We start from the raw sequence: 12,084 nt of genomic DNA, 5'->3' as shown, positions 1-12,084 counted from the left end.
GGTGAGGAAAATCCTCCAAAGTGAGGCTGTTTTGCTGGTTCTCTACAAAGCTGGCTAGAGTTAGGACTTGGGTTTAGGGTCAAGATTAGAATTAGGGTTGGTAAGGGTTAATTTCTGGCATGTAGTGGAGAGGGTTTAGATTAAGATTAGGGATTAGGGAATGAATATATCAATGGAAGGTCCTCACTAGTATTGTAATACAAACATGCGTGTATAATGGAATGATGGTCCAATAAATCAAACAAAACCTTTATTTTATGTGTACAGTATGTGTGCCTGTGTGCGAGTTTGAGTTTGTAGTGTGTGCATCTGTGCGTGTGCATGTGTGTGTGTGTGTGTGCGTGTGTGTGTGTATATGGTTAATGTGTTGCAAACAATAAGGAAGCAATGAGGCCAGGTGCTGGAAAGCCTGCCTGGTTCCTGTAAAGCCCTCAGCGGTGAAGAACTAGCCGAGCCGATCTGTATTTCCCCTCGCTTCAGCCCCTTCCAGCATGAGCACAGAACAGGGAAACAGATAACAAAGAACGATAACCCATATCATGTGTCAGTGACCAAGTTCTCTTTTCTCAAAGTTTGGCTGTTTGCAGTCCGCCTCAGTACTGCTTGCAAATTGGGAGGGAAACTCTGAGAAAAAAAATAAACTGAGACTGACTATAAGAATGGACAAGAAAGGAAAGTTGGAAAGAGGCTGATAGTGGAGTATTACCACTGAATCTGTGTGTGTGTGTGTGTGTGTGTGTGTGTGTGTGTGTGTGTGTGTGTGCGCGTGTGTGTATGACAGCTCTACAGTAGCACACACCATTGTCAGTGGTTTCATGGCAACTCTGAGACATGCCTGAGTCATTGATAAGCCACCAGTCACAGTCTGAGTGTAACTAGACACCCAGGTACAAGGTTGCTCTTTGTCTGAGCCCAAAGGACCAGCTAGAGCCCGAGGAACTTTGACATTATTTTAATATGTTATTTTTACAAGTTGCCATCACAATGCGTTGAAAACATGTCACTTCTGGCCCTTAAAAAAGGCTTAAAAGTTAAAGACTGAAAGTGTTTAATCTGTGTAAAAATACTACGGCTGCAGAGAAGAGAGACTACAAGTATCTTTTTCAGGTCCTCGGCAGCCACAAGACTGGTTAGAGGTGTGAAACCACCAACGCTACAGGGGGGGGGGAATTCATGGTAAGGCGCTGGGGTTTTCCGAAGTAACTGAATTGTCAATGAATACACTTGCAGCAATTTTAAATACACCCACGGTGTGAATACTGTCTTGTATCCAGTTTAAATGGAACGTTCTTCATGACCACTGGGGCCAGTGCAATGCAACATTTTGAGCAAGGCAGTATGAATAGATAGTGGCCTGTGATACGGATTCTCAAAATGGGGTGAAGGGTCAAAGAACGGAATAATAGTTTGACTGCAGAAGTTAGTACAATGAGAGAAAGTAAAGGAATGGGTCAAAGTTTTCACCTTTTCCACTGTTATCTCCCTACTGTATAGACTGTAAAAATTTCATAATTCATATGCGTATCTATTTTAGAATCCCTGGCATGAAAAGTTTGGAGAACCCCTGCCCTTGGAAAACTGGGTCTCTCAAAGCCTACAATTGTGGTGATTTTCATGTTTTGATTTTCATGTTGAAGGATTACATGTTCTTCTATGGGTTGAGAAAATTCTACAACCCCTTGGTCTAATGAAACCCTTTTAAAACCCCACTGGATAAACTCAAAAATGCATGGTGGTCAATATGAAAACAAGGCTGTTTTTCTTAGTTCCTGAGAAGCTGACATTTGGGAGATACAAGGTTTTCACCTGACAGTGAAAATATTTAAAAGCACACTTAAGTACAATACAGCTCCATTGTGGCGAGTGTGCAAGGACACTGTGACGAATGCTCATAAAGCCTAAAATCTGTGCAGATCACGCACCAGACTGCTCTTTAGCTATGAAGGCCTGTGCACAGCCAGTGTGTGGCGGACACTCACCCACATGCACGCCTCCAGGCGGACTTTGGAGATGATGGTCCACAGAGAGATGCTTCCCTGGAGGGCTGCGGACCCCGCCGCCCCGTCTGCCCCCGCAGCCTCCGCGCCCACCCCCGCTGCCTCGGAGCCCGGCGCCGGCACCCCCTCGTGGGGGCAGATGATTTGGTCCGGGTAGGGCGGCTCGGGGAAATCCACCGAGCCGCATTCGTAGGCCGCCAGGGTCACCGCCGCTATGTGTGGTCCCTGATGAAACGGAGTGAGAGACAGAGAGAGAGAGAAAGACAGAGACAAATAGAGAAAGAGGCACGTGAAGAGAGAAAGGAGGGAAAAACAAAGTGGGAGTCAGTGCACCTGTTGGAAGTAGTTTTGAGTCAGAGGAAGATCCCTACAGCATGGGCAGAAAGTGATATGATGACACCAGTGAGTCAAATACTGATCAATAACATGAAGACTAACGTTCTATATGTGGGCAAAGTATCTCGGCTATGTCATATCTACACACACACTATCTAGTTCCTCCAGCAGTGGAACTTTTCCTCTGCTCTTCACTGTAAATTAGATGCTTCATTAGCATGAGGGGGTGAATGTGTCCCATATCTCCCTTTCTGCATGATTCAAATAGGGCTTTTTGAGTCGAGGATCAGAGGAAAGGTTATGGAGGAACGTATAGGAGGAAAATGACAGAGGTGGAGTGTTATGCAAACGGCCGCTTCCTGCCATTTCACAACATACAGGAGAACAGAAGAACTTAATCAAAGTGTCAAGGGACAAGGACGGGAGGGCCTTGGGTGGAAAAAGATCAAAGATGAAACAAAAGCTGGGTGAGAGAAACCAGTGTGCGTGCATTCACACACCACACACACACACCACACACACCGAGATGCACCTGGTCAAAGACACATAAAGACAAAAGACTGTCAAGCTGAAAATATGTAGTGCTGTTCCAGTGACACAGAGGTTTGAAAGCCTGCTCCACCCCACCGCCCCGGGGGTTACATGCACACACACACACACACGACTGTAGACAGGTGTGCATCACTGCGTATGTGTGCCTACAGGAGGGCCATGCAATAATAATGAAGAATGGCAGAAAAAAAGTGTCTATCAGAAGACGACTCCTATCATAGGGAATTTATCAGTAACGTTGGGACTACTCTGCTTTTTTTTTTTTAATCCAAGTAGCCAGTGGGAATGATAGACAGATGAATGAGCATACATCAGGCCACTGTCTTTGATGGGGCCCTGTCTGGTTTACATTTCTGGCCCCTGTTTATTTAGTCTTTTTAATTATGCTTCCAGTGAGAAAACAGAGGAATAGAAGGAAGGAGGGGAGGTGCAGGGTGGATTTCTGGTGTGTGGTGAAAGTTTGTTGAGCTGCCAGCTTCGTGTTCATGACTCGGCAAGCCCCGACACAAGACATCCAGTATCCACAATGCCACAGTGTAGAGAGACTCCTCGGGCCACACACACACACACACACACACACACACACACACTATTACCCCCAATTACATACAAATACTGAAATGGACATATCAGCAGGGTAACTCTACCCTGCAACACACTACTGACAAGTCAATTACCAGTGTCAATCATTTTAAGACTCCTCTAATTGCACCTCTATTACATTAAACACAGCCAATTTATCATTCCCTTTCTCCCTTCCTCATAAATGTTCTGATAATTTATTATTAATAAGGCAGAATTTCTCTTTAACTCAACTATTTTGGAAGGTAATTTAATTTCCTATTGAAGTCACAGGTCATAACATGAGTGCTGGCTTGCTGAACAGAGTTGGGTTGGTACCTAATAGGTATTAAACATAAATGTACATCAATCAATTCCTAAGAAAACTAAGCTATTCACCTTATATACTATTTATATTTTTGTATGACCTACTGCACATTTTGTATTTTCTAAAAATTCCAATAAACAAAGTTGTGAAAAAAAAAAGAAAACTAAGCTATTCCTGCTGCACACTTGTCAGTTATCAAAGTTATTGTCTGAAAGGAACAAGGAAGCTATTTCTACATGTGGCCGCTGCTCAGTTTACACTGACTCATTATGTCTGAAAGGTTGATAGCATCGTCTGTGAGCAGAATATTTGATAGTTTCAAAGTGAACAGGATCCTATGAGGAGGAAAAGGTCAAGGACTTTGCATTACCTCATGCTACACACTTAATGATATAGGCGGATCTGAAACGGTGGACAGAGATGATCAAATAAGTCAATAACTCCAGCGAAACGCTCTAACCCCTTACAAACAAAGGCAGGTCCATACAGTGGGCCAATGTAAACGCATGCTGTGTACTCAGCCCGTTTCGCCGTGTGTTTACACTCGTGCGTGTGTGTGTGTGTAGGAGGGGTGCTCCCAGTGACGCACGTTCTATCGCTTCGAGTCACAGGGGCAGTTTGGCATTACGAAACGGAGCGCCAAAGCAATCTGGCAACCCCAGGGTGGGGCTGGCACTTCCGGAGCTGGGACAGGGCAGGACAGGACATGACAAGACAGGACAGGCTGGGGGGGGGGGGGGGCAGGACAGTAGTGTGTGTGTGAGGCAACAGGAAACAGCAATGTCTTCGTCTCTAGGACAAGTGCACTCCCTCTAGATGACACGAGATTTCTGTACAAATCACTAAACAGGCGGGGTCAGGGGTTTAAAGCTGGGGCTAGGCTACTGTGGTAGATTCATCAGTTTGAGTGAGATGCACTTATTTCTAGATTAATAACTTTAAAAAAAATCTGAGAGAAAATGTCTCTGTTGTCTAAATACATGTTTTCCCACAAAAGCAGGAAAAAAAATGAGAAAATCTTTGGTGACCCAGAAGGAAAAGGCAGGAAACTCCCAGGACTGACCTAGTCAGACTGGATACTCCCCAGCCTCATCTCCGCCCCGCCGACTCTCCACTGGGATCACACTGCCCTGACACACAAACACACACACACACACACACACACACACACACACACACACACACACACACACACACACACACACACACACACACACACACAAAGAGAGACTCCTCAAAGAGAGAATCTATGTGTGGCCAAGAAAGGCTATATTCCTCTGGCTCACGCCTTCCAACTCTAGCTCAGGTATGTTTACCAAACACACAGAGACAGCCTGCCAACAGAGAGCGCTGCGTGACTCTCAGTACCTGCTCTCTCTCTCTCGCTCTCTCTCACGCGCTCTCTCTCTCTCTCTCTTTTAGAGAGCTAATGCTGTGTCACTGCTTCTCACCTTACACAAAAGCCCAGTCCTCTCATGTTGTCCAGGTGACTCACCACTAATCTGCAGCCCGGCCCTCAACAGTCAGATAGCTGCCTCTGTCTCATTAGCTCGCTCTCTCATGCATGTGTACACACACACACACACACACACGCATGGACACACAAACACACATGTTCCATCTCTTAGGAAGGAGTGGTAGATTAACAGGAAATTAATTACAAAATACACACAGGGAAGGAAGTATTCGTCTCTTTAAGAAAACACATTGTCCCACCTCATGAAACTTTTACCATAAACAAGGTAATGGTCAGGGCCAAGGTGTGTGTGTGTGTGTGTGTGTGTGTGTGTATATACTGTATGTGTGTTGAGATAAATGTCCCACCTTCTTACTGTTTCTACTTTGAGATCTGCCTAGTGTTGATGATGCCAATAAAATCCTCCCCGGCGCTGACAGAGGCACGAGGCTCCGCTCTCCGGCCTGATGGGATCCACAATGGAGGCAACATAGCTAGCATTCCTGTGGCGGCGTGCGGAAACCAACGCCTGGCCTCCAAAACGAGTGGGATCCCCAGCCCCGGGGATGTGAACATCAACACAGACTCTGAGGAGACACACACTCTGGATCCAGGACTAAAGTATATGTGTGTGTCTGTTGACAATATATCACTGTAAGGAGCGGTAGGTTCACCTCAAAATGAACATTCAGTCATTATCTACTCATCCTCATGCCAGTCAAAACTCCACTGAGGTTTGTAGGACCATCGAACACACAGTGAGTAGCTCCATCTCACCTTCTCCCAAACTACTGAAGTTATGGGCAACATCTTTTTACAGCTCCAAAAAAATGCATAAAATGTCAATTAACTTCTCCAAACAGCTCATATAGCATAATCCATAAAGCACAAAAGTGTTTTGTAGCCAAATGAATGCACTGTGGGTCCAAAAGTCCAATATTTACCTCATTATTTGGAGCGATAATAGCTGAAGTTCAGGAGCAGGACCACACCTCAAACCTGCCTCTTCCTGTCATCTTCTCCAAAAGCCTACCTGCCTTTGTTCTCGTCTTCCACACCCCTCCCACCCTCCTTCCCTTTCTCTTGCTCCTCTCTCGCTCCTCTCTCTATCATTGGTCCTTGGGGAGTCCACCGCGCCCTTGAGCTACACCGCAGCCGACTCCAGGCCGAAAATCAGAATTTGCATTCAGTGATGGTGTGGTCCCTAGCTTGTGAACTCTATATTTTCCTCACTGACAATGCTCTGGTCACATGCTACTGTAAAACATAGAGATAATGAGGTAAATATTGGACTTTTGGACCCACAGTGCAAACGTTTGGCTACAAAACACTTGGATTATGCTGCACAAGCTGTTTGGAGAAATCTGATGGACATTTTGATGGACTTTTTTTGGGGCTGTGAAAAGATGGCCCTGTGAACTTCAATAGTTTGGGAGAAGGCTTAGATGGAACTAGGCTAACTCACTGTGTTTGGTGACCTGACGAGCTTCAATGGAGTTTCCACTGACTTGAGTAGTGAGTAGATAATGACTGAATTTTCATTTTGTGGTAAAGTATTCCTTTAATCTTTGTTCTAGACAAGACACAGGGAGTTAAGCACGGCAGTAAAGATGATCCTCCATATTAAAGCACACGCACTGACTGTGGAAATGGCACGAAGGAGTTTCCTCTCCGTGCCACAGCAGAACAAAGTGTGAGTCAGTGCGCCCACATAAGGAGGATGTGAAAGCTGGTTGGCCAACAGCCGCTGCTGAGAACCTGCTACTGACAAGGACTGTCAACCATCTTGTCCGGTCCACAGGATTCAGCACCATTGTTACAGTAGTCTAGGGTTGCTAAATTCTTGACACATAAAACAATACTTTCCTTTGTGTATGACCCTGTGCATAACTGTGGAATTCTTATTTGCATAAATTGGACAGACACACACGCATAGTGTGCGCAGTGTAGGCGTGATGATTTGCATTGCAGTGTAGCTTTTAGAAGCGCAAGGCGGGGGCATTTTTACATTTTTAATTATAGGATAACTGCTGGTTCATGCTTCACGCCGAATCAGACGCAATGGAGTGCGTGTGGTCAGAATGACGTCATTTGGCCACGCACCGTCTGAAATTTTAAACAACGTGAGCAGGATTGGCTGAACAAAGGCACAGGAACTAGTTGCCCGATTCCGGTGGGGTTTCTGTCTTGTTGGGTGGTGTGGAGAGCTGAATTTTCCCACAGCGCCACTGAAGTGCTGGAGTTTTCAGGCATGCGGTCGTCATGAGAAGCGCGAGCAGCATGGATGCCAAGGTATGCCGACAGCACGTCTGTGCTCATATGGAGCTCCAGCCCGTCTAGCCATACAGAAAGCATGAACCTAAGCCTTAAAGTAATGAAAAAGCTGATGAACAAGCAACAAGTGGCGGTGCATTGCAGTCTTGCAATAGGCTACATTTTAAATGCCTAAAGATCAAGGTAAAAAAGATCGGCAAGGGAATTTCCACCATCCCCTGATGCATTAGTTTAATTGCCCAACCCTAGTAGACATGGTCCATAATCGTCCCAACCACCACGGTCATGGCGAGGACTGCTCTTGTTAGTTTATGGTGGCAGAAGTAGTTGCTTCTGAAGCCCCAAACCAGACCGTAATGGCTCACCATAAACTGACCAGTGCTCAGTGACCACGGCCACAGGACGGTCCAGTCATTAACAGGTCGCTGTGGTTGTCAAGGGCCATTTAAACACATTAGACATGGTCCGGCTAGCATAACCTGTTAACCGCTCCTTACAGTGGGATATTGCTAGAGGCAAAGTAAGGCAAACATTGGAGGTTACTTCGTTATGAAGAAGCCCTGGTCAGGATCTCTGAGGGAGGTAGGAGAACGTTGGATTGAGGCCCATGGTGGAACAGAGCCGGGGGGGGGGGTTTAGAAGTGGGTGGTAATGTGCACACACACACACACACACACTCTGACTGCAAGATGCTGGAGGTTGGAGGGGCTAGTCCCAGTGATTTATCCATGTGGCTTCACCATATGACTTCATCTTCAGAAACCTCTCCCTGACTAGCAGACAGACGCACTCACTCTGACCCCCCACTGAGAGAGAGGGAGAGATGAACTATTCGCTCTTTTCATCCCAAAGCCTCTTAGTTTATAGGAAATGTGTCTCTATAGTTTATATGAAATGTGTACATACTTTTAGATACAGCAGCAAATTAAAGATTTTTTTTGCAAGGAGAGAAAGACAGTTTATTCACTTTGCTGCTACTTTACACTGTACACATGCTATGGTACAGTGTAGAACTCAGGGAAATTGTGTAAATATGATGCATTCATTTGCAATGATTTTACTGAGTAGGACTAAAATAACAGTTTTTGACATTATTATTGAGTGATACATTTCATTGATGAGTGATAAAACACATTTGTTGGAATAAGTTGCTTTATATTTACTACGGTTGAATGATTAATGTAATTCTACTTGTTAATAAGCTCATTTGTTCCTGTTAACCGTGTCTCAGATCATGATATGACCGGCAAAATATTTGCTCAAATGTGTATGAGGCAAATAAGAAATCTTTGAACCAAACATTTTTATGTAGTACCTTCATTTCAGTGTCTAAGGACACGAGAACACACAATGAAATTAACTTGCTCAATGATTCACTTATAGTAATATAATAATATTGTATATATATAATATTATTATTATTATTATTATTATTATTATTATTATTATATAATATAATATATATATAATATTGTGTATTAAAAAAATGCATTTTAGCGTTATGCAATTAATTGACTGCAAGATTTTTACATACAATATCAGAATACCATAATTTTTTACAGTGTTCCATAGCAACAAGGTGAATAGAGTGTCTTAAAAAACAACTTATGGTTACAGAGAAAGCAACAAAATGTGCCTACACTCTTTGCATGAATAATAGAAGCACAAATAAATCTATTTTTGATCTTCTTTGAGTGTATTTAATTTTAGCCAATTGAGGAAAGCTAACTGCCAGGGTAAAGTCAATGTAGACAGCAAAAGGAGGCTGATGCAGCTACAACTCAGACCCACCTCAGGGTGTGTGATAGTGTGACGGATATATCAAAAGAGTTGGGTGACCTTTATGGAAGAATCCCATTACATAGTTCTATGTCAAAACACCTAAACACCTGCAAACTGAACAAGCTTGGACAGCGCACCAGCCTCATATACGGACACTCTGCCTACACAAGCTCCCGCTCTCCTTACCCAGTGACGCCGTTAGGCTGGGAGCTGCTGATGTTCTCCATGCCAGTCTGCCAGCGCTGGTCTGGTTTGGTCTGGTCTGGTTTGGCTTGTTCTGGCAAGGTTGAGTGGTGCCATTCCAGACCGGCTACACACTAAGCCCACTCTGGTCTAGGATTTGCTTCCTGTGGGCTCTGTGTGTGTGCGTGTGTGTGTGTGTGTGTGCGTGTGTGTGTGTGTGTGTGTGTGAGGGAGTCTTGCACAGTGAACGGTTATTGTGCTTGGTATTAAGAGGACTCCTGGGGCCTCCAAGACACAGACAGACAGACGCATGCCTGGGATGGCTGAGGTGTGACAGTTAAGATTGAGACGCTATTAGAAACACCACACACACACACACACACACACACACTCCCATTTACACATCTCTCTGGCATTCATCTTTGACAGAGTTTGGTGTAGATTAGTAAGTCACAAGACATTTGGGCAGATCCATGTCTCCAACCTTATGAGGAAGAGAATGAATTAAAATGAAAGGAATTGTACCACTTGCTTTTTTTTTTGACAAAGGAAGTAAAACCCTTTTGTGCTATTTTGTATGTAAAGTTGACCAATTCCCCTCACAAGCAGCTGCGTCATACTAACTCGTAACTTACCAGCAGTGTGTAAACTTTCCAACCAACGTATCTTTATGGTATGTAAGTAATACTGCCTGTTCACTAGGGGGAGGATCAAACACTGGTGATAAAGCTCTGACACACTATCTAGATGTAGTTAAAAATGAATGGCTTCAAATTGAATTTAAGAGGTGTTGAAGTTAAAGCAAGGGATCCGTTACCGTCAGCCAGTGGTGAGTCAAGAGTAGATTTTCAGCTTTTCAAAGGGCTACTGAACTTGATCCCGATGTGTCACTCATGTTCCCGGTGACGCGCAAGGCATCAATTCTCACTTTGGTGAATAGAGGAACACTTATGCGATGCCCAAATCACCTTTGACACAGAAAGCGAACAGCAAAATCGTCAGTGTTAAAAACCAACGCTATGCCAGTGTTTATACAAGTCCACACCCATCAGAGTCAATTCAACACTTTCTGAAGAGCCGCCCCGGAGCCATATCAGCTATGAGTGGACAAACACATCTCCAATCCACACTTTGCAACTCCAAATAACTGTCGCTGAAAAATCAACACTGGAAAATTTGCTGAGTGCATTAACTTTACACACACACACATACAGTAGGTCACACAGACAGGCAGGACTGTGTGAGTCACGGCTCTAACAAAGAGACCAGGTTTCTGTCTATGTGAACGTGAAGGGGAACCATTGTTTGTTTCTGAGGCTGTAGAGAGGCTTGTCGCTGACGGTAAGCCTTGCTGCTGCTACAGCCACACAATGGACAGGTGAGCAGGGGGCAGGGCAGTGTCCTGCCACACACACACACACACACACACACACACCGATCCTTTGTCCGATATACTGCCACACTGTGACCGAGTTTCCCTCACTCTACTGTATGTGTGTAGACATACAACTCAACTCACCCACATGTTCTCAGAGTGTGAATGTGTGGGTGGACTGTACTTTACAATATAACGACATCTGTGCAAGTGAACTTTATGGGCTTGAACAGCAGTGTGTGTGTGTGTGTGTGTGTGTGTGTGTGTGTGTGTCCTGGAATGCCTGCGACTGTGATCGTAACAATAATCCAAGACCGAGGGGACAGTGTGTGGAAGCCACACTCTCAGACCTGCTCGGCGCTCACAGCGATAGTTGGCGCTAATTAAAGCTGTGCTGCTGGTAATTGCCAAGAGCCAAAACTTAATTTTAGGGGGTTTGCTGGGGAAAATCTGTATATTCTACACAAACCTCCTCTGCAACCTGTAATTTAGTCATCCTAAAAGAAACCAAATATAGAAAACTACAGAATGTTTCTTTATTTAGATGAGCCACTGGTTTATTTTTTGAAAGACAAGGGGTTGTAAATCATGAGTCATAAACAAGCTACAAACATGGCTTGATTTTTTCTAATCCTGCACGAATGGACAGCGTTTTTCCCCAGCGGCTCCTGGACATTTATGATCCCAGAAAGATACAGCATGTACACCTCTCACTTCTAAAACTGCTGAAAGCTGATGGAGAGAGGGGGGAAAGGAAAGACTACCCTGGTTGCTATTATGTAAACAGCAATGTGCACGGCTTCAATTATAATGACTTTAATTCTTTGTTGCTGTTGATTTAACGTTGAGCACAACAATTTTCAAGCTGCCCATAATGACTTAATGGCAACAGCCATTACTGAAAGTAATTTAATGGTGGATGACTCAGATGAGCTCTCTTCTAAAATATTTACAGCATTCCCCGGCTTTCAAGAGTCACACTCATCACTAACCCCTTCTCAGTTAAAAGGGGATTTATGGAGAGCAGTGACACTAGTTGTCACTAGAAAACAAATGCTTCAAAACTTGAGTGGGGATTAAAGCCATTCCAACTCATTATTGTGATCTTTGTGATCGCCATGGCTGATATATGCGCAGGTGCAGGACTCTGTGTGTGTGTGTATGTGTGTGTGGGGTTGTGTGTAGAGTGATCCTCGCCTCCACAGACTCTGTTGAAATGAGATCTCGCCATTGTTCCTGC

At 44.4% G+C, this 12,084-nt stretch overlaps 1 protein-coding gene across 2 annotated transcripts in view; it reads right to left on the bottom strand.

Annotated features, from left to right (window-relative positions):
- LOC139910880 (vacuole membrane protein 1-like) overlaps positions 1-12,084 on the bottom strand; it is a 58,861-nt gene that overhangs the window by 35,219 nt on the left and 11,558 nt on the right. For both annotated transcript variants that reach the window (XM_078286736.1, XM_071898332.2), the window contains exon 6: positions 1,980-2,222. In XM_078286736.1, coding sequence (XP_078142862.1) covers positions 1,980-2,222 — 243 coding nt within the window. The remainder of the gene's footprint in view (positions 1-1,979; positions 2,223-12,084) is intronic.

This window comes from Centroberyx gerrardi, chromosome 11 (genome assembly GCF_048128805.1).
Source record: "Centroberyx gerrardi isolate f3 chromosome 11, fCenGer3.hap1.cur.20231027, whole genome shotgun sequence".
Taxonomy (NCBI): Eukaryota; Metazoa; Chordata; class Actinopteri; order Beryciformes; family Berycidae; genus Centroberyx; species Centroberyx gerrardi.
The sequence above is the reverse complement of the archived record's forward strand: the minus strand, read 5'-3'. Positions and strand labels throughout refer to the sequence as shown.